The following is a 21,840-nucleotide window of genomic DNA, read 5'->3' on the forward strand; positions in this document are numbered from 1 at the left end:
ACTGAGTCCTTGAGGGTTTCTGGGTATGAGTACAGTATTTTGGCCAGAAGTAAGGGGACAAGGAAGAAATGGCCCCTGGTTGGGGCCAGGCCAGGGGAGAACATGAGGTTCTGAGGGGCCTGAGCCCCTAGCAGAGTGCCAGGCCACCAGCATGTCTCCAGAGACGAAATGAGAGCTCTGCAGGTCTCTGTCTGTCCTCTGCACACAGTCTTAGAAACTCAGAGCCGCTCGGAGAGAGGCGCCTCTCAGGGTGAAGGGCGTGGCCTGAACATCTTGGGGGTGACCCTGGTGGGGAACCACATGCACCTCTGCACAAGCACTCGCCCTGACCCAGACTCTGGCACCACAAAAACCCACCACCGCTGCTGCTCAATGGTGGGGAGGGGCACCAAGAAGGACTGAGATGTAGTGTTCCACTGTGCCAGTAACATGAGCGCTCAGATTCAGAAATTCAATTGTTATAGAAGTTAAATTATAGGATAATTTAACTACTGAGTTGATAGGCTGCGATGGACACCTGCCATATGCAGATGAGAGAACTGAGGCTCCAAGAGGGCAGATGGGTAGCCAAGGCCACCAGCAAGCATACGCAGGAGGCAGAGCAGAACCGGACCCAAATCTGTGAGACCCCATGTCCAGGAGTGGGGGTGGGGGCAACATGCCCAAAAGTCCACAAGAGGGCCTGGTCAAATAAATAAGGGGCAGAGAAAGAGCCTTGTGCACAAAAATGGAGTAACTGTCAGAATATACTACTAAGTAAAAATAAAAGTACACAGTTACTTGTAGTCATGACTTGTATAAATAAATCTGGCAGATGCAGAAGCTGGTATGCTGATTATCTCCTGGAGGATACTGGGGGATGGGGACACAAGTAAAGTGGGAGACTTTTCCCAGGTGCAACCTTTTGTACCTTTTGGATTTTGAATCAAGAGAATGTATTACCTATTCATATTTTTTAAGTAATAAGATTAAAAAAAAGAGCAAAAGAGAGCCTCCTTGTTCAACCTTCTTGAATGTAATAGAACAGACCCTTACTGAGCACTTAGGGTGTATCAACCAACTGGTAGGTGCTGTGGGTTATATCATAATGACAGAGTGCTGCCTCTACCTACCAGGAGCCCACTCACCCCAGGCAACCCAGAACTCCCAGGCTGGGCAGTGGGATAAGAGACCACAGTACTCCCATAGCTTCTCTCTGCTATGCATTTGCCTAGCCGCCCAGCCACACTAGGCTGTGAGCCTCAGTTGGAGATGGGTGTGGGTTCCTTCCAGGACCAGCCCCTGTAGACCTGATGACCACAGGGCAGTCTGAGCCAAAACTCCTCAATGCCACCCTGCTCCTTCCCGATAGTCTCAGAGACAGGGCAGTGGGGACGTGGGGAGCCTGTATTTCCAGAAGCTCTCCAGTATTTCTATGGAAAGGATCATACACAATCATGACCTTTCTTCTCTTGCTTCAGGCACTCACGGGTAACAAGCAGCAGTTACTGTGAGGGTCAGATAAGCAGTGAGCCCCTAGTAGGGGACTGCAGCCTGTGTGGGAAGTGTTTCCAGGATCTCTGGAAATAAGGTTGCAATCCACCACACTGCAGAGTCCTTTTCCCCCTCTCCCTGCCCTTTTCTGCCCCCACATTTCACACCAGCTCCCTTATAGGAGTAGGCCACAGCAGCAGCCTGGAGAGCTTGACTTTTTACCACTTTCCCCAGAATTCACCTCATGTTGTCCTCGACATACCAGGACGAGAGAATTACCTCCTTGGGGTAAAGCTACATGACTGGTATCCCCGAGGATAGGAAGCTCTTCCTGGAGGAGTTGCAGCGTCTGGGTGAATGAAGCCAGTGAGTCAATGCTCTCCCAGACAATGTTCCCAATGAACCTCATGTTGTCCTGGGTGCAGAACATGGAGCAGGGTTATTACATTAGACACAGGTGTGATCAAGACCTGCTCACCAGGTAGCTAGAGAGTAGCAGAGTGGACATTTCAACCCTAGGTGTCCCAAGCCCAAATCTCAGGATCTCTTCACACATTGCTAGAAAAGAACTTGGAGTTCACTTAGTATAACCTCGCATTTTCAAATGATGAACTGAGGCTAGCGAGGGAGCGGGACATTTCCAAGGTCACACAGCATGTAACAGGAAAAGCCAAATCTCAAAAACTCAGCCCTTGTCTCCCACTGTTGAAACAATTTTGTCCCCTCTCACAGCAATAAGAAAGGCAGAGTGGTTAAGAATACCTGATACCTCACTTGTAGTTACCTGATTTGTCCCAACTCACTCCATTTCTCAGTTGTTGCCCTTAGACCAGCAGTTGTGACCTCAAATGTCTTCAAGGACAGGCAGAGCAGTAACTGAGTAAGTAATCAACTCTATGACAAGAATGGTGACTGTGTTGAACCAGGCATTGCTTTTCCTTCTTAAAAAGCTTCAAATCCAATTTTTAAAAGTATCAATGCTGCATATGCTTTGTGGGAGGGGAGTATGGGGCACAGATGGAACAAGGTGGACCGTGAGTTGGTAATAGTTGAAGAAGGACATTGGGTGCATGGGGTTATTAACACTATTCTGAGTAAATAAATGTGTATATGTTTTAAATTTTCCATAATAAAAGTTTTTTTATTAATGTGTTATCAAAAAACATAGTGGGTCCTCAAGGCATATTAGAGATACAGGCCACCAATTGGCATGCTCTAGACACTCCCTAATAACCCTCTGGCTCTCTTTGTCCTTCATGACAATTCTTTCCGAATGACCTGGGACAGGGAAAGATGAGGGAGGGAGGGAGGGAGACACAGTGGCTTGGGAAGGGCTTGGAGTCAGCCATCATCAACGCTCATGATCATGGACTCTGGGGATTTGGGTGAACTCCATAAAAATGGATTCAAGTCATACCCCCTGCATTCTGTCTAACCCCTTCTACCCCTACCCTTTGCCCATCCTCCCTGCACATCACTCTTTCTTGCTCACTTTTCTTACCATCCATCCAACCAAGAGCAAGAAGCAAATCTAGGGTTGATATCCTCCGTCTGCAGAAGGGAACATATCCCATCAGGATGAAAAATAAAATGCATGAGTGGCTTGGCACATGCAAGGCACCTGTGACTCTAGAGAGGGTTGCACTGACTTCCAGCAAGACCTCACAAGTAGGTAAGGAAGGTTCATGCTTTTTGGTAAAAGCACAGTGGGAAAAGAAGGTACGAGTTGTGTTTTTTTGTTTGTTTGTCTACTCTGTTTCTTAGGCTGACTACTATTCACCATACTTATGTCCTAACCCTAATATCTTCTCAGTTTATCAAGTGCTCTCACACATATGATTTCATCTTCCAGCCCTGTGAGATAGATACAATATTATCCCCACTTCATAGATAAGGAAACCAAGGCTTGCTGTGATTAAGTGACTTGCCCAAAATGAGATAGCTTGTAAATGGCAGAATCCAGGACTGCTGACACTGATTTTAACGTTCTTTCCTCTACCCCAGGTTGGGAAGGATGGCAGAGCTCTTCCTCACTGGGCTCTTCAGCTCTCCATTGACCTGGTGAGAGACAAAAATGTATCACTGAAGTTTCTAAGTAGTCAATTGGGGTGGCAGGAAATTTTGATGGGCCCAGTTCACTGCAAGTGTGTTGCCATTTTTAATCCAGAAGAATTGTTTGAGGTAATAGTCTGACTTGAATGGGTCTTCTGGGATGACATGGACAGGCGCACTTGGATTTCTCCACGTCTTTGGGTGATGACCATACAGCCCCTAAATCTCTCCTGAACATGATACAGATGGAGAAGCTGAAAGAAGACACTAACATTGTCCATTTGCTGTGTGACTCCAGGCCAGATTTTTCCCTCTCTGGTCCTCAGAGTACACTTCTGGCAGCCAAACCAAAGCTGTCTCCTGTGCCAGTTCACTGTACAGGAGGCTGTACTTCTTTAGCAACCTCCTAGAGAAAATGACATGGGAAACGATTGTCAGAGGAAGTGTCCCACACCATTCATTAGTTTGGGACTCTAACAGCAGGAAAGCAATGGGAAGCAGGGAAATTGTTAGGAGGAAGGATGAAACAGGCTAGTGTGGACCTGGCCCTTCAGCTCTGGCCCAGTGTTTGCTTTTCATGCCGTTCCTGTTATTTTGGTTTGTTTTCCAAACATGGGTCAAACAATCTGTACCCAGAAGCAGCAGCAGCAGCAGCAGCAGCAGCAGCAGCAGCAGCAGCGCAGCAGGAAATGTTATTAAAAATGAGTTTGTTAGTGGGCATGATGTGTGGATGAAGTCTTTGGGAGCTTTGGCTGCCAAATAAAGACTTTATTGTTGTCATTCCTCCTTTCCCAAGCTCCCTCCCTCTCTTCTCCCCTCCTTCCCTCCTCTCGTCCCTCCCTACAATCTGCCTGTACCTCCCCCTAACATAACCTCCCCACCCCAATAGGATCTGGTAGATGAAAAGTCAAGCAAACACAAGCACACTAGCACCACTGGGAGATCAGAACTTCTAACTGGCTCTCTGCTGCCACAGCTCCACCGAAGGGTGGGGGAGGAAGAAGAGGGAGCCTTGCCGGGGACTAACCCAGAGCTGAGAGCAGAGGCAGGTGTATGCAGGTAAGCCCAGTGGGGAGATGCACAGGAAGCCTCCTCCCTCCAGCAAGTGTTGTCCTGCTCTGTCCAGCCTAGGTGGTTGACCTAATTTCTGCCTCTTCCTTCCTATTTTCCACTTTGGTCTCCTTTCAAATGAGTTCAAATTAGTCTTCCTCATTGCTTCTGCACCCTATTTCTCTTCCTTCTCTTCATCATCCTCTACCTGCGTATTTGCTGGCTGCAAAAGTTTAACTTTCTTGGTACAGATGTTTGTTGTAGTACAGAGTTTTACAGAGTGTAAAAGTGTAGTACAACACTTTTATAGATTGGGCATTTCTTTAGAAACTGGAATCAAGAACCTATTTCTCTGCACTTTTCACATATTGTCACTTACCGTCACAGGCACACACACATTACACAGAGGCTTTCATTCTACAAAATACACATAAATATACACAGACACAAAAGCTTCTGCCCACTCACCTGAACTTTCTGACTGCATGTGACATTCAGAGCTAGACACCCACACACACTTCGTCTTGTCTCTCACCCTCTCACACGCCTCACCAGCCGTAAGAGCAAAGAGAAAGTGCGTCTTCCCACTGAGATGGCAGAGCCAAAGAAAATCACGTGTGCTTAGTCTAGGCAGAACAGGGAGGACATGAACAAGAGCAGGACTTGGAAGGACTTCTTCATTCTTTAGAACTTAATTGGGTAGGAGGGAGAAACAGTCACTTTCCAGCCTGCATAATATCTTCCCAGTAGCTCTGAATTTCTGCCTCACTGGTCCAAACCACTGTCTCTGGAAAGAAAAAGAAGAAAGAATCCAGCTTCCAAGCCTTGAAGGTCCTAATCTCCAGCTCAGGAGGCGTTCATTTGCTTTTTGGCAGGCAGTCAGAAAAGATTCCTCTTTAAAGCCATTTCAAAATTTCCCAAGTTGACAAGGAGTCCTTGTAGCAGAGAAAAAAATAAGGAGTCTCTTAATGAGTCAGGGAGGGGAAAACTGGAGGAGTAACTGAGTGGGCCTTGCTTCCAAACAGGGTAACCCTTGTCTATGTCTAAAAGATAGAGTGCTGTCCCAAGGCAAGAAGGGGTGGGCTAGACCCAGGCCCCCAGGTATGGGTGATCTTCACAATCACTTGGGGGCAGGGGAGAATGAGGGTACTTACTAAAAATATAGAAGTCTGGATCCCTTGCTCCAGACCTAAGAGACCCAGAGATCTGTCATGGTTTTAATACAGAAGGTCAGCCAGGACTTGAGAACCTGAATCAGAGGCCTGCAGGAGACTCTTCAGTGCTGGGACTGAAGAGCCCAGAGGTCCTGGCAGTGCTAGCTGGGCAGAACAGCTATGTTTCCTGAACAAGGACTGTCTGATGGAATAGCTCCAGAGTGTCCCAAATGGGAGGTGGCGCTGAAGGAAGAGGAAAGATCTCCTGTGAGTTCTTCCCCTTTATCCTCCTTGCGAGCACTTGCAGCCATATCACACGGGAGCATCCTAAAAAGAAAGTTCTCCCAAGATAGCTCCAAAAGGCTTTTGTTTCCCCTCACCTGCTAATCAGCCTGCCTTGAGCCCCCTGATTACTGTGCTGGGCCTCTCCCCATCTCTCCCATATCCTCTTCTCCTGCCCAATAACTGTCTGTTCTGACAGCCTCACACAGAAGATGATGAGCTGGACAATGAGCTCTGCCCAATGGGCAATCCCATTTACTGGGCATGTGGGGGAAGCATTTTAAGGCTGGGAGGGGCAAAAAAGCCAGTTATGGAAGGTTGGGAGGGAAAGTCATGGGTCGCAATGGGACTCGTGGCCAACTCTGAGCTTTCCCTCACCAGCACCTCCTCACCTGCTGCAGAAAGGCTTGAAGGCAGAGTGGGGGTGGTGGGGAAAGAATTAGAGGGCAGAGTGAGCAGTTGCAGGTGGCTGAGAGTCTATGGTCTCCAATTAGTTGGTTCTGGGACCCCAGTGTGGTCTCACAGGCCACATGTGAGAAGAAGTTGCTCTGTGTGAAAGGAGAGGGGCAACCCATGAACAAGGATCCCCACCATCTGGTGGAAGGCTGAACCACCCTCTGGCAAAGCTGGAGGGAAAGAGACCCCGTTATTCTGAAATAATTTCAACAATAGCTTAAGACTCAGGGAGCATTCACGTTACAAACATTTACTCATTTAACCCTCAAATCACTATATGAAAGTATTAATGTATCCATTTTACAGATGAGGAAACTGAAGCTTACTTGAGGTAAAAGATTTGCACAAGAGCATCCAGTGAAGAAGCTAGAGTTGCAAGTTTAGGACCCAGATGTATAAGCACCTAGGGCATCAGACAGATTCTTTTAGAGATGGAGGCAGGAAGAAGGAGATAGTAAGGCGAGGAGGAGAGCCATCTCACCCTTGTTCCTTCCCCAGCCCCGCGAATGGAAAACTTGCTCTTCTACACTAGGGGCCTGAGGCCAGAAAAACTTCACTCTGTTTATACTTTTCCTTGTGGTAGACACTGGGAGACAGATGGTCTCTCCATCATAGTGTTATATTTATTTTTAGCACTTTTTGATCTGCAGCCCATTTATCACACTTGCTTCTGACAACAACTGGGCAAGGAATACAGGAATAGGGACCATTTCTTATCCCCCTTTTACAGGTAAGGAAACTGAGGCTGAGAGCTGGTTCATGTCACTACGTAGTAGATGGACTAAGAACCCTACTCTCCTATCTAGTTTGCACCATGAAGCTCTCCTCGTCCTCCCCAGTCAGGTCCACCTTCATACTGATTTGACCCCCAAGCAGCTACATCAGTGGTGTGTTGAATTCATCGTGTCCACATATCAGCCCTCTCATTATCCCAGGACCACACAAGTCCCACTTATAGACCTTGAAAGGGTCTCAGACAGCCTAGGTGGGTCTGCCATGTTCTTCTGCTAACAATTGGGCAGAGACTATCTTTGCTTCTCCTGCCTTCCAGCTCCCTTCTGGGCTTCAGGAAGAGATGTAGGGGACAGGATGGTTTTCAGAAGTCTGAGTTTAGAACAGAAAGTCACGAATGGAGAAGAGGGTCATGCCAATGGCCATGGGTGTGGCTCTGGGGCAGGGAACAGCCCCATTTACCACAACAGGGTCACTGGCTGCATTAAGCCATGGAGGTTTAGGGGTAACGATGAGACAGGGAATATGACAAGAAAGAAGAATGCCAATAAGTTGTGTGGAATAATCCCTTAACCTGAGGAAACATACCCAAACTCACTCCCAGGCAACCCCAACTTCCAACTCTCCATACAAGGCCAATTACCCTTAAACTTTCTCCCAGTGACTTGACAAACCCATGCGGACCTCAACCCAGCCCTGCCCTGAACCTAAACATTGCACCAGCCCTGGGTACTCAAATTTTAAATGAATGAATTTATGACCTAAAATAAGAATCTCTCTAGAGAATCTGTTGTTTTATAATCAAAACAATGAATAAGCTAACCCCTGCCATTTGTAGAGTGTTTGTGTGCTATGATATGCCTTTATGTGCATGATCTCATTTGATCCTCACACAGAGAAGCCCAAGGCCTGGGGTGGAGAGGCACAGCCAGGATTCAAGCCCAGATCTCCAATACTGGAACTGAAATTTGTATTTCAAACTCTCTTAGGAAATGTTCTTAAATGGAGAGATTGAAATTTGAGTTGGGTAAAGCAGTCGCCTACAGACTCTCCCCATGAAGCAGCAGCCTTTAGAGAGACAGTGTTAGCAAACAGGGCTGCAGGAGGTCAGTGACTGTTGGTGGTAAACCAGCGTTCAGTGATTAAGCAGTGAGCACAGCCAGCAAAAAGTTTGGAGGTGGGGAGGTGTGCTTGCAAAAGCATAAGAAATTTAAAACTCACACACACTTGTGACTCATCCCAGAGAGCTTATGATTGAATAGAAGGTTCTGGAAGGCAGAAGCATAAGACAGTGTGACATTGGGTTTTTGAGGAGGAGATCTATGACTCCCAAAGAAGTTCGGGGACTTCCAGTCTGTCACACGGATTCTGGTTTCAGGGATTAGGACATTACAGTGCATTGCCAGAGCTGGGCTGTCAGGACCTCCCCCTGGACAGCCATGCTCCAGCGGGAAGAGGCGTTGCCCAAGGAGAAAAGGCTTAGAAATGAATCCTATTTTCTCAAGAAAGAAGCGTGGGTGTGCACATGCACACACACACACACACATACACACACACACACACACAGAATGGTTCAGACACAGGCTGAGAGAAAAGAAATGAGCAGATCCAGCTTCTCCATGGAACAGGCCCACGGAGTTTTTCTAGGGAGCCTCCCATCTGCTCTGGGGAAGTTTGGTCAGCCCCCAGAGGTTTGGTATGCAAAAGGATCAGGACTGGCCAGCAGGTCAGAGTAGTCCCTGAAGGGTCTGGGAGGGCAATGGAGATGAGGAAGCGCTCTGTTCATTTCTGATGGAAGGAGAGGGAAGCTGGCCAGCCAGGTAGAGCTGTGACTGACCTGTGACCCTATCACTCCTGACATTGAAGACCAGGGCTGCAGAAACACTCCCACACGAAGGCCTGAGTCACTGTGCCTCACAGAGTAGGCTTTTGCTGGAAGCTCTGAACAAGTTTTCCCTGCTTCAGGGCTCAGTACCTAGCAGATGCTTTTGGTGACAGAAGGGATACCAGGAAATAGGGAGCCCTAGCCAGTATTGAGGTGCCTCTTTGGGGCAGGGCTTGCTTGTTTCAGGCTTCTGAGTGATAAGAAAATAAATAAATGTCAAAACAAAAAATTCAGGGTCACAAAAAGTGGGGTTTTAAAAAATGTTTGTTTTGCCCTGGCTGGTGTGGCTCAGTGGATTGAGCACCATACTATGAACCAAAGGGTCAAAGCTTCGATTCCCAGTCAGGGCACATACCTGGGTTGCAGGCCAGGTCCCCAGTAGGGAGTGCACAAGAGGCAACCACACATTGATGTTTCTTCCCCCTCTTTTTCCCTCCCTTCCCCTCTCTCTAAAAATAAATAAATAAAATCATTGGGGGAAAAAAGGACCAGTTTCTGTTTAAGGGAAGAGGAGATTTGCTGGGACAAAACAACTATTTTTTAAAAAATGTTTGTTTTTAGCATACTAATGCTTTAACTACCTCTTTAAAAATTTATATGCAAAATGATGGTATTAATTTCAAGAAAATTACAAAACTCATAAAATATTAATTCATAGTTCATCAAGTTGTGTTGGTCTGCCACAAGACTCCAAGTGTAGTTTTACAATGAATGACTTAACTTTTCCATCTTTTCATTGTATCCCTGGAACTATTATAGCCTCAACTGTAGATAAAGCCAAGAATCTAAATGCAAGTTCTTTTGTGACAAGAGGCCTGATGAAAATGGCCTTCCTGGACCCCTTTGGGGAGGCCAGCCTGGGAAAAGACCAATTTAGAAGGAGGTAGAAAGGCAACAGAGGCTACAGGCAATCTCTTCCCTCCTTCCTCCTAGTATGTCTGTCTGCCTGTCTTCCCTCTCTCCCTTCCTCTCTCCTTCACTCTTTCCTTCCCATGCTCAGTGTACTATATATAAGGGCTTACACATGCTCAGAGAACCCATGCAAACCTGAGTCTGCTTATGTGTATGGTACAGGAGGTGTGTGTGTGTGTGTGTATACAGGCTGGGAGTCAAGGGTGTATTTGTGAAAAGTGTGGGATACTCCCTCCTACCCTCCATGGTTGAGCTCTGCCTTCTCTCCTGTTTCTTTTCATATTTAGCTCTCCTGAGAACCTGGCCCAAGACTATACAGCTGGTGAGGGGCTTCTGTTGTCTTCCTTTGAGCAAAGCCAGCAAAAAGCCAGCACTGAGTCAGTCACTCACACAGGGAGGAGTCTAAGTTGATGTGGGTTTAAAGGAAAGAGAGTAAGCAGCCTGCAACAGAGGCGGAGATCACAGGGTCTAGATACAGCTGGGGACACACTCCAGTCCTGTCTATCTCAGAGAACCAAGAAGTCTTTATCCCCAGTGTGTCCTAGATCTCAAAAGGGGGACAGGCAGACACCAGTCATGAAGAAGCAACAAGAAGGGCCAGTGGAAACAATGTGGGAATGACGACCCTACTTGGAGATCAGGGGGCGTGTCAGAAGGATGGGGACCCTGGGGAGAGGATGGTACATGAAACCCCTTTCCCAGACCCTTCCCAGCCAGGCAAGAGGGGAAGCCTGTGAGAGCTGCCAATTTGTGCCTGCAACCCTGGGTCTTTTGATATTTCCCCAGCTTAATTCAATTCAAACCACATGGCTCCATCTGAGGGGTCACCACAGCCAATGGGAAGGGCAACTTCAAAACATCCTTCAGCAACCTTTTCCAATATGTCCCTGAGGCTAGCAGGAAGTTCTTCTTGATATCTCAACACCACCAACTCCAGTGGATATGCGAGCAGCAATACTGGGTCACAAGAAGTGAAAGTGGTTTCCCTCCAACTTTCAATCCTTCCCTGTTTACTTTCCCAGAAGCCTCCACACCAGAGGAAAATTCTTGGTATGTCTCCTGCTGGCAGAGATCATGTTTGCTGAACTGAGTGCAGTGGGTGAGGGGCAAGAAGGGGGACACACACTGGTCTGCAGCACTTCCTTCCTTTCCGAGATCTTTATGAACCCTGCCCTGGAAGGCAGGAGACCTGGGCTTTTGTCTCGGGTCTGCTGTAAATGGCTTCCTGGCCTTGGCAAATCATTTCTTCCCTCCAGGGCTCAAACTTTATAAACAGTACTGTCTGGGCTTCGTTGGTGGATTTCAAACGAGTTTTTGGCAATGCAACTTTATTTTTCAAACAAATGCTTTGATTAAACCCCAGTGTGTGTGTGTGTGTGTGTGTGTGTGTGTGTGTGTGTGTGTACATATCAGACTAAAAAAAAACACAGAGCTGCTCAGGTTGTCACAGGAGTGAGTTAGGGGTGCCCCAGGGCCATCCCCTTGGTCTTCTTCCTTCAAGGGAGCTCCATAGAATTGGGGGCACAGTTTCAGAACCACCAAGCTGTGGGATCTCTAAGGACACTTCCAGATTTTAACCCCAGGACTCTATGGTTCATATACCTAACATCCTTCCTATAAGGAAAGCAATGATTTTCTCATACTGAAAATGGGGAGAAAGCTACAGGACTCCTGATTCACAGCCCACTGTGCTTTCTGCCAGGATGGCTCATGCTCTCCAGAGCAGGTGAAACACACCGAGTGGCTAAGCCACTCGGTGGTAGGGAATCCAGGCTCCAGGGAATCCATTCCTGGGCAGGGAATCCAGTCTCCCAAGCCCTCATTACTTTCTCACCTGCTAGGTGCAGGCAAACAAGGAAATGCTTCCACAGTTTCTCCCACAGCTCACCTGGAGCCTATCCTAGCCAACTTTAACTACAAAGACATGGCCTTCTAAATACTGAGGCTCAATAGGCTAATGACCTCTATTCTTTCACTGCAGGCAAATCACTCGGATCATGAGGCCATCCCTCTTCTTGATCCTCCCACTTCTCCTCATCTTGGCCTCAGTGACCCAAGGCCAGCCAACAAGACGACCAAGACCCAGGCCCAGGCCCAGGCCTAGGCCCAGGCCCACTCCCAGCTTTCCTCAGTCCCGTGAGCCATCAGAGCCTACAGACCTGCCTCCACCCCTCCCACCAGGCCCTCCATCTATCTTTCCTGACTGTCCCCGGGAATGCTACTGCCCCCATGATTTCCCATCTGCCCTCTACTGTGATAGCCGCAACCTTAGAAAGGTCCCCATCATCCCATCCCGAATCCATTACCTCTATCTCCAGAACAACTTCATAACTGAGCTCCCAGTGGAGTCCTTCAAGAATGCCTCAGGCCTGAGATGGGTCAACCTGGACAACAACCGAATTCGAAAGGTAGACCAGAAGGTGCTGGAGCAACTGCCCAGCCTGGCATTCCTCTACATGGAAAAGAACCAGCTGGAAGAGGTGCCCTCTGCCCTGCCCCCAAACTTGGAGCAGCTGAGGCTGAGCCAGAACAAGATCTCTAAGATCCCTCCTGGCGTCTTCAGCAAGCTGGAGCACCTACTGCTCCTGGATCTCCAACAGAATAAGCTGAATGACGAAGTCCTCAAGCCGGACACCTTCAAGGGTCTCAAGAGCCTCATGCAGCTCAACCTGGCCCACAACACCCTGAGAAAGATGCCACCCAAGGTCCCCCCAGCCATTCACCAGCTCTACCTGGACAGCAACAGAATAGAGTCCATCCCTAATGGATACTTCAAGTCCTTTCCCAACCTGGCCTTCATTCGCCTTAACTATAACAAGCTGTCCGACAGGGGGCTCCCCAAGAACTCCTTTAACATCTCCAACCTGCTCGTGCTCCACCTGTCACACAACAAGATCAGCAATGTGCCTGCCATTAGCAACAAGCTGGAGCACCTATACCTCAACAACAACAGCATTGAGAGTGAGTGGGGTAGGCGGGGCCAGGCCCCAGGGAGGGAGGCTGGGGATTTATCAGCTCAGCCCTTTCTCAGGAGCCTCAGGGTAGAGGTGTACAAAAAGCACCTGGTTTGGCACTGGACTTCAAACCTTGGCCTTACCACTTGCTTATCTGTGTGTCCTTGAACAGGTATCTGACCTCTCTGAGGGGTTGCCTCATCTGTAAAGTGAGAATGGTGAAATACCTCTTATAAAGTTGATATGAGGATTTAATCATTGAACATGATATAGTGCCCAGAATACCATGCTTGGAGGATACTCCCTCCTGTTTCTCCCTCTCTTCTCATCAGCCCCCGATTCTTTGCCCTCTAGATCTATAGGTAGGGTAGACATGGAATATAGTCCTGGATATTCTCCTAGAAGAAGAACAGTGACATTTAAATGCCCACTCTGAAATGTCCTGGGCCTGTCTGCTGCAGAATCTGACAGCTGTGAAATGCAGCATCCCCCCAACTCTGCCCCTCAGTTTTGAAGCACCTGTAAAAGGTATACACAGAGAGGCAGCTATATAGTGGCAAGCAAAAGTAGGTTAATAATAATAATACAGTAATTAATAAATAATAATACAAGAATAAACTGTTTCACATATTCACAACTGTAAACTTACTTTTGCTCACCCCTGTGTATTCCAGGTCTACAACTGTCAGTATGACAATGTTGATAGTTGATATGTGGGTGCTATCTGAATGTATCTGGAAAGCTCGACTATTTAGTCATAGAAGACAGTACACTTAAGGCAGAATTTGCCTAAGCTACATTTACAGGGTCCTGGGCTATGAGGTATCAATTGCAGCCCAAAAGAAGAGGCTAGATGTAGCAATTTTGCTTCCATCAAAAATGTCAGCTTTGAACAGAGCATCAGCAGAGAGATTTAAAAACAAAAGAGAGAATATTACCTGGTCCTCGAACAAAATCCAGCTATGCCCACATAAGGAATGCAGCAGCTGCAGGGATGAAGGGGACCAAAGGAAAGAGAAGCTCCCCTATGACAATAATAGAAATCCTTAGTTTCCCAGCCAACGGATAAGAGGGAGATTGTTGAGTTTCTACAATCTTGAAACAAGTGTCAGAAGAACAGGCTTGTTCACTCATCTGGGATAATTACACAGAGTCGGAGAGGGCCTTTAAAAATCTGGCGAGAAACAAATTCAGGAAAAGGGAAAACTGTCTAATTTTACCCTGCAGGGAGTCAAGTGAGGCAACGTACTACCCCCTAGGATGCTTTATAAGCCAAAAATATAGACATAAAGGTTGCCTAATATATGGTAGGTTTCTCTCTGGTTGTGGAAGAACAGGCTGCTAGGGGACAGCCAGACTCCTGAGGGTAAAGTCAGAAAAATCACCCCACTCTCACCATGTCACAGATCTGGGAACTGAGCATCAGGGTGGTCAGATGACAGTCCAAAGTGACAAAAGCTGCAAGAAAATCCATCCATGTCAGGGCTCTTTCTGCAACTCTAATGGTGAAGAGAGAAGAACAATGGCCCTAAGGATGATAAATGAGGCAAGGCTTAGGGAGAATAAAAATTCACTTAGAGGATGATATATCTGACGTCATCTAACAAGAGGTAAAGGAGAAAATGAAACCTCATTTTCCACTGAAAGCCTAGAATCAGTAATCACATCAGAATCAATAGGCTCAGCATGTCCCAATGGCCTTGTGCCCTCCCTAGACCACCTTTCCTCTTCCTGTCATCCCTCTTTCAGTTAATGTGACCATCTTCTGTCCATCCACATGCCTCACATCGAGGTGACAAGAAATTCTCACATCCACCTGACAGCTTCAATTCTCACCTCACCCTGCTCTTTCTCCACACTATGGTTAGATTCACCTTTCTGCAGTATAAAACTCATCATAGACCCCTTCCAAATTTTATACTTCATGAAGCCATAGTTCATATATTCTATCTTCTTTCTCAAAATGACAGTCTTGCTCAATACCATTCCTCAGACTGAAGATCAAATCCCCACTCCTTAGTGAAATATTTGAAAGCTAACCATAAGGTGTGGCCACAACTTAACGTTCCAGCTCACTCTTCCCAGTCCATCACACTGGACTGTTTACTACTCCCAGATTCTTCCGTGACCTTTCTGTCCTTCACAACTCCATTCAGATAAGTTCTTTTATGAGAACCCCTCCCTCTTATGTCTCCCCCTGCTATAATCCTACCTAATTTTGAAGGTTTAGCTCAAAGTTTACTTCCTCCATGACTCCTCAGAGTAAATTTCCAAAAACAACTGTAGATCAAATCCAGCTTAATTTTACTATGAATAAACTGGGCTTGGAGGTAAGGGTGAACTCATCCACAGTCACACATTCCTAAAGTCATCCAGTTCCAGCCAGAACTCTAGAGTCCTCACTCTCTGTTGTCCTCCTTCTCCTTGCTCACCTGTGCCCGTGCCCACCCCCTCTGTCCTGACCCTACCCTCCTCTCCAGCTCACCTCTCCCCTTCTTTGTCCATAGAGATCAATGGGACCCAGATTTGCCCCAACAACCTGGTCACCTTCCATGACTTCTCCTCGGATCTGGAGAACGTGCCACATCTCCGCTACCTGAGGCTGGATGGGAACTACCTGAAGCCACCCATCCCACTGGACCTCATGATGTGCTTCCGCCTGCTGCAGTCCGTGGTCATCTAGGTCTTACTCTGCCCTGGGTCTCCTCTGATCACACTTGAATGCTGGTGGCCCGGGCACCTGAGGTCCTCATTTGTTTTCTCTATCTCCCTGTCTTTCTCCCAGCTTTGCCTTTTTTATCTCACCTTGCTGAAGTAGGACAAGACACACATTGCTGCACCTGCAGTTTCTAGGGTGAGACTTCCCAGGCTTTGGTTGGGTCCACCCAGCCCAAAGACACCCACTGTGTACCCAAACTTCTGGCCCCAGAAGCACAGATGTCTGTCTAAAGAATTCATAGTCCCTTCTCTCCCCACCTTCCCCCATCACTCCTAGGTGAGTCTGGACCTTGACTGACATCTGGACCTCAGTCCAGGCAAACCAAGAAAATGACCAGGGGTGTCCCAGAGGTGAGGCTCACAAAGTCCTGCACAAGACTCCTCCTTCGTGGGCAGCTCTGACCTCACAGAGCCAAAACACTCAGGCTTTGTTGGCCAAGGATGATCAGTCTTGCAAAACTGCTGCTTCACCACCTGTTTGCTGACACCAGACATCACACTGGCTCTCTGCCAGCCTGTGTTCTCAAAAAGAGAATGCAAGGACATAGCCGGGGAGGGCAGAGGGTCAACATTCCCACAAGGACCTGCATCTGGCCTACTCTTCACAGGTGGAAGCTAAGGCCCTTTCTCCAGAGTGAACACAGCTCACAGTCTCCTAAATGGGTCCCTCCAGTCCAAGAGGGAAAGCAGGGAGAAATAGTCCAGGAGAAGAATGGCTCAGGATCTAAGAATTGACCAGCGGGGGAGGGGTGGGAGTCAGGGCTCTGGAATGGGCCAGTGAGGTTGCAAATGGGTCCTGCAGTCCTCTTGGCCACTCTGAACAAGAGGCCTGGTGCCTGGGGAACACAATGTCCACGGTGGAGGGTGCAGAGCCACCAGCCCCACCCTGACATCTGTTCTCTATCAGCGTGGATGGCCTAACCCTTTCCACCCACAGAGAGGCTTCTGAGAAACCTGCAAGAAGGGGTGGGGCATCTGGAAATTTCCCAGAAACCTCTTCCACATGTTCAAATTGTCCTCCTCTCTAAGACAGACACATGAGTGACACCTGGTGGCTGGTGCAGGTCATAGATAGCTCCTCCTCTTCATTTCCCTGGGGTTGATTTTCCAAGTTCAAGAGTTCCAACTTGAAGAGCCAGGAGCCACATATATGGTCTCTCTCTCTCTCTCTCTCTCTCTCTCTCTCTCTCTCTCTCTCTCTCTCTCTCTCTCTCTCTCTCTCTCTTTCTCCTCTCTCTCTCTCTCCCCACCCACCCCCACCCTCCTGGGTCTAAAGGGCACAGAGCTACAACGGCCCTGAAGTGGGAATTGGGGGATGGCTCATTCCATCATGGGTGAGCACCAGTATAAACCTTAGGGACCAGCAGAGGATGTGGTCTCTTCCCCTTCGCTATCTGAACTTGTGGTGCCTTCTGCTCTCAGCTCCCATACTCTGTAAACCCCTCTAAGGCCCCCCTAGCACTCATATTCCATTCTGTGGCTCCGCCCTTTAGACCTTGCTCTAATGCAAGACAAGCCCTAAATATTATCCACTTCCCTTGCAGTTATTTATTCCCTATATGGATGTCCCTCCCCCAACCTTCCCACCCTCCCTGCCTGGCCCAGGTGAAGCTTGGCTGGCCTCCAAGAGAACCTGGGCTCCAAAGACTGACTCACCTTCTTCTTCCCCTGACCTGCCTCTAAGGGATGCTGCCCCTCTACAGTCCCTGAGTGTATGTGTTGGTGGGGTAGGGGTGGATGTTCTAGAAATGACTGGTACGTAGTTGCCCACCCTCAAGATGGGTTGAGCAACAGTCCAGAGATTTCTAAGAAACTGTACTAAGCTAGACCCCTAACTTCAAAAAATTCCCATTATACTCATTTTCAGTTTCTCTTTTTCTAATTCACAGAAAACAGAGCTCATTCAATTCTAGCCTCCTTCACTCTGCTCCCATAAACTGCCTCATTCATCCAAGCTACAGCTGGTTTCTCCAAGGCTCCTGCTTAAAGTCAATATAGTATTGTGGCTATAAGCAACCTGGTGCTCTGGCCTGGATAAGCCCCCTTCTGCCTCTCATTCACCCCTTTCAACCTCCGCTGCTCTGATGAGGCCCTGAGGGAACACAGCTCCATGGTTCAGTGGAGAGGGATCATCACCCTGCTTCTGCAAACCCAGACTAGTTTGTTTCAGCAGCAACACAATCACCACCATCCTATCACACCATCTAGAATAAATGCTCCCTCCATCACCCTCTGCAGCTGTAAGCCAGAGAGGATTGAGTTAAACTGACTATAGCAAACCCGTCCCCACCCCATCCCCCCACACACAATGTGCTGATTTCCCATGGATTTAAGGAAGCCTCTCCTCCACACACAACTGTATCTCCCAGTGCTGTTGGTATCTACATATACAGGTGTGTAAGTAGGAGTATATGTGTACTCTGTTCATATAGCTGTTCTGGAAGACCATGTTAACTTTGTGACACAACTTTCACATTCTAATATGCTTCACAGCAGAGGAAATAAAATAATATGAAAAACATCCTGCTTGAACTTGACAGTGTGAGCAGGTCAAGAATAATACTTTAAAGTCATTTTTCCTCCCCCTCCTCCTGCCTCCACTTTCCCCTTGCTCTGAGAAGAGGGGTAGAGGAGGGGGTCTTCTTCTTAAGAAACTCTAAATAAACAATTCCAAAGCTTTTTCTTGGTGAATTTCTCCAAAATACAACTCTCGTGAAAAATAATTCCTAAAGTCAGACCAGAAATCTGACAGCTATATTTGAAGCCCAAAGGCCCAGGACTTTCAGCTCACAGATTCCTAATTGCTGAGAGTGTCCCAAATGCATAGTACTGAGCCAAATACAGACAGACATAAAGCAGACACCATGCCTAACAAAGTGAAGCCTGTAGACTAGTTAAGGAGATGCAGTGTAAAAACACTGCCAGAGCTGTATCAAGGGTGAGAATAAAGGGCCACCTCATCTGGAAGGATTTACAGGCAGTGCAGATGTTCACAGAAGGGTGAGAAGGGTGTACCCTGGAATCTGTCTTCAGATGGGAGGTTCTAGAAGTAGGCTGTGATCCTCCCAGATGACATCATCTTCTTTGCGATGAAAAATGCCAGTTGCTGCCCCCACCACTCCCACCCTGCCTCCTAAATACCTGCTTCAGTTCAATTCAGCAAGTTTTCTGTAAATATCAACTACATGCAAGCTTCCCAGCTGGGAATCCAAGGGCAGGTAATAAATATCCCATGCCCATGAGGAATTCATAGCTTGGTAAAGGGAAAAATCCATTAATTAATAATTGCTTGTCTTCAGGGTTTGAATAATTCTGTGTATAAAGTGCATGGTGGAGAGGGCCTCTACCTCTGCTGGAGAGAAGCCAGAAAGGCTCCCATCATTGGAGCTGGATCTTAAGGGCTGGAGCAGAATTTTCCAGGTGGGAGAAGGGGGAAAGCACATAGGCAGGAGGGGAAACAGCATTAGCAAAGAGGTAGGAAGGCTTGGCTTGTAGTCTGCAGGGTGTGTGTGTGTGTGTGTGTGTGTGTGTGTGTGTGTCTGAGTCATGGGGTTGTGTGGTTAGAAGCCCTCAGCAGGGAACATACTCCTGTTTTCCAAAAAACAGGGGCTTCCTGAACTTTCTACCCACCCCACTCCCTGCCCATGAAGGGGGTAGCAACAGGGTCAGCTAGCTAGACTTTTGTCCCCACCAACTGCCACATCCATTCCATGAGCATGCCTTGTGGTTCTCCTAATGAGGGGCTCAGATTAGAAGGGCTCCCACACCTCCCACCCCCTTCCTGAGCTCTAGGGTGCTGTGCATCCTGGAACAACAGCATGATGGTCAGACATCCCATGGGCCCTCCCTGAAATCCATGGAACCAGAGGTGGGGCAGGCAAGTTAATAAAAATAGAGCCAAAGCTGGGGGAAGGTTTAGGACCTAAGGCCAGTCTGGAAGTGACTGGTGGGGAGGTAGTAGTGGGAAAGCCATTGCATGTGAGGTGAGGATGGCTGTGTCCTGGGGGAGGACCCATTGCAGGTCAGAGGGCATGGCAACAGAGCACAGGCCGTGTGTCTAAGAAAGTGAGGAGGGAGAGGGAGAACAGGAGGCAGGCAGAATGAAGAAACAGTTGTATCTGCATTCCTCACAGGACAGAAATGGTGCAGAAAGGGAAGCAGAGAGGCCCTGGCTGTAGAGAGAAAAAGGAGAACAGCAGCCAAATATGCCATCTGCTTCTGGGGCACTGTCCTGGCCCCAGGACCCTCTTTCTCTCCACCCAGCAGAGCCCCTTTTGGTTGCCCTCCCATGGGGAGTAGTGGGGCTGCCAAGGGCACAAGTGATCAGGTCCTTAGGCTGCAGCAAGTCTTCTCCACAACAGCTGGTGTCCAGGAGCACTGTGAGATGAGCACTGCCCTTTGGCCAGGCTATTAGATCTGCCCCTTCAACTTGGTGTGCTCAGGCAGAGATTAACTCTGCCAAAGCCATCTGTTATAATGGCACCAAGACATGTGGTCTCAGGAATCCCAGGGATGAGGGAGAGAGCAGAGGGTCATGCCAAGAAAGGAAAACCCTGAGGATCAGGAAATCTAGGAGTTTGTTCTGGCTCTGTGTGACCTTGGGCAAGTCACCTCACCTCACTGGCCTTGTTTCCCCATCTGTACAATAAGGGCTTTAGATTAAATGGTCCTCAGGAGGCCTTGCAGCTGGGATCTAGTACCTGGTCAGGGGAAGAGAACAAGAGAAGGAGCATCACTGAAGAGCCCAGGCAGACATGTAGGCTGGCAGGACTCTGGGGAGACACATCTTCCCTCAACCACCTTCACCAAAGACTGCCCAGAAGAACCTGTGGCACCAAAGGAGAGTCTCTCTCCATAAACATATCTCAGGGAGAATCCTTCTTAGTCCTTGAGGACCCCACACATTGCCTCCTGGTGTTTGCAATCAGGAGTCCTCTTTAGGACCCCACCTCAGCAGAGTTAGAGAATGTCCTGTGTCATCCTTGCCATCATCACAGAGAACTCGAAGTTGGCTTTCAAGCCCTAGCCCATCCCAAACACCCAGCCTTCAGACCCTCCATCTGGTGATTTCTGTTGCTATAGTTCCCACACTTTGGCTGTAGGTGGTAGGTGGTGGTCAGAATGCCTCAGCTCTCAGCCCCTTTTAATCTTTGGATTTCACCTATAAAGTCAAAGCATCGTCCCTCTCTAGATGGAGAAGAAAGCTAAAAGAGCTTTCTTCACCCCAAAGCTCTACACACCCACTGCTACCTTCTCTGAAAATAGTACAGAATCTGATGGGTGGGGTCCCTCAGGAGGTGGGGAGTGCCTACCCTCTTGAAGAGGGTGGACAAGAAAAAGAAATAGCAGACCAAGAAAGAGAGGAAGAGATGGGTGTGGGAGGTAGGGAGGACTGTGAGTAGGGGGTAAGGTTGGAGGGCATAGAGGGAGAGAATTCCCTGGCACCAAGCAAAGGAATGGGATGGGGGCTTGCTAAGGGAAAATGAAGGGGAAACAGCTGGACATCAAGAAGAGTCTAATTGACCACACGTCTGCCTTGGCCAGCTCCCTGCCCTTCCCAGGCAGCTGTTCACCTAAGCCCCACTGCACACAACCTTTCCATCAGAGTCCACACCTCTCTGGATGCTGTGAGCTCCTTTGGAACCAAAAAAGTCTACATAAGGGTAGGGCTCAGGGTTTGAGATGGTAGACCCCTTGGTATGCAAATGAGGGAAAGAGTGCTTAGCTGGAGCGGGGATTGGGTGGGAGAATGAAGAGAGTTTAGGTCTCTAAGCCAGAGCCATTGGAGGAGGCTATGGGGCAGCAAACTCTGTCTTAGGACTTTTCTTGAACACTTCTTAAAGATTATATAATATGTTTTGGAGTCAGGTATGGGAGGTAAAATAAAGAGACACACTGTTGCTATTGCTGGGGGCTTACCCTCTTGCCTGATTAAAATTAAGAAAGGGCGAGAATCTACTGGAAACTCATGCAGCTAGCTCTAGGGAGAGCCACATTATCAGAAACACACCCAACACCACATGCATTTCTTGACCTATCTGTGTGTATATGTGTGAGCTTACACAAACATTTGTATGCAATGTACATCACATATGTGCACATATACAGATATGTACACATGTATCTAAGGAAATTTCCAGGTGTGTAGACACTCCCACAACCACACTGAAGA

At 48.1% G+C, this 21,840-nt stretch overlaps 1 protein-coding gene across 1 annotated transcript; it reads left to right on the forward strand.

Moving 5' to 3' along the window:
* The first annotated feature begins 4,432 nt into the window (after window positions 1-4,432).
* Window positions 4,433-18,347, forward strand: LOC123820641 (proline and arginine rich end leucine rich repeat protein). The gene is made up of 3 exons (XM_045841504.1): window positions 4,433-4,584; window positions 11,978-12,957; window positions 15,458-18,347. Exons 2-3 carry the CDS (start codon window positions 11,994-11,996, stop codon window positions 15,631-15,633), a joined length of 1,140 nt encoding a protein of 379 aa, XP_045697460.1. The 5' UTR covers window positions 4,433-4,584; window positions 11,978-11,993; the 3' UTR covers window positions 15,634-18,347.
* Window positions 18,348-21,840: the final 3,493 nt, after the last annotated feature.

Source organism: Phyllostomus hastatus, unplaced genomic scaffold (genome assembly GCF_019186645.2).
Source record: "Phyllostomus hastatus isolate PE091 unplaced genomic scaffold, TTU_PhHast_1.1 phas_contig_36, whole genome shotgun sequence".
NCBI lineage: Eukaryota > Metazoa > Chordata > Mammalia > Chiroptera > Phyllostomidae > Phyllostomus > Phyllostomus hastatus.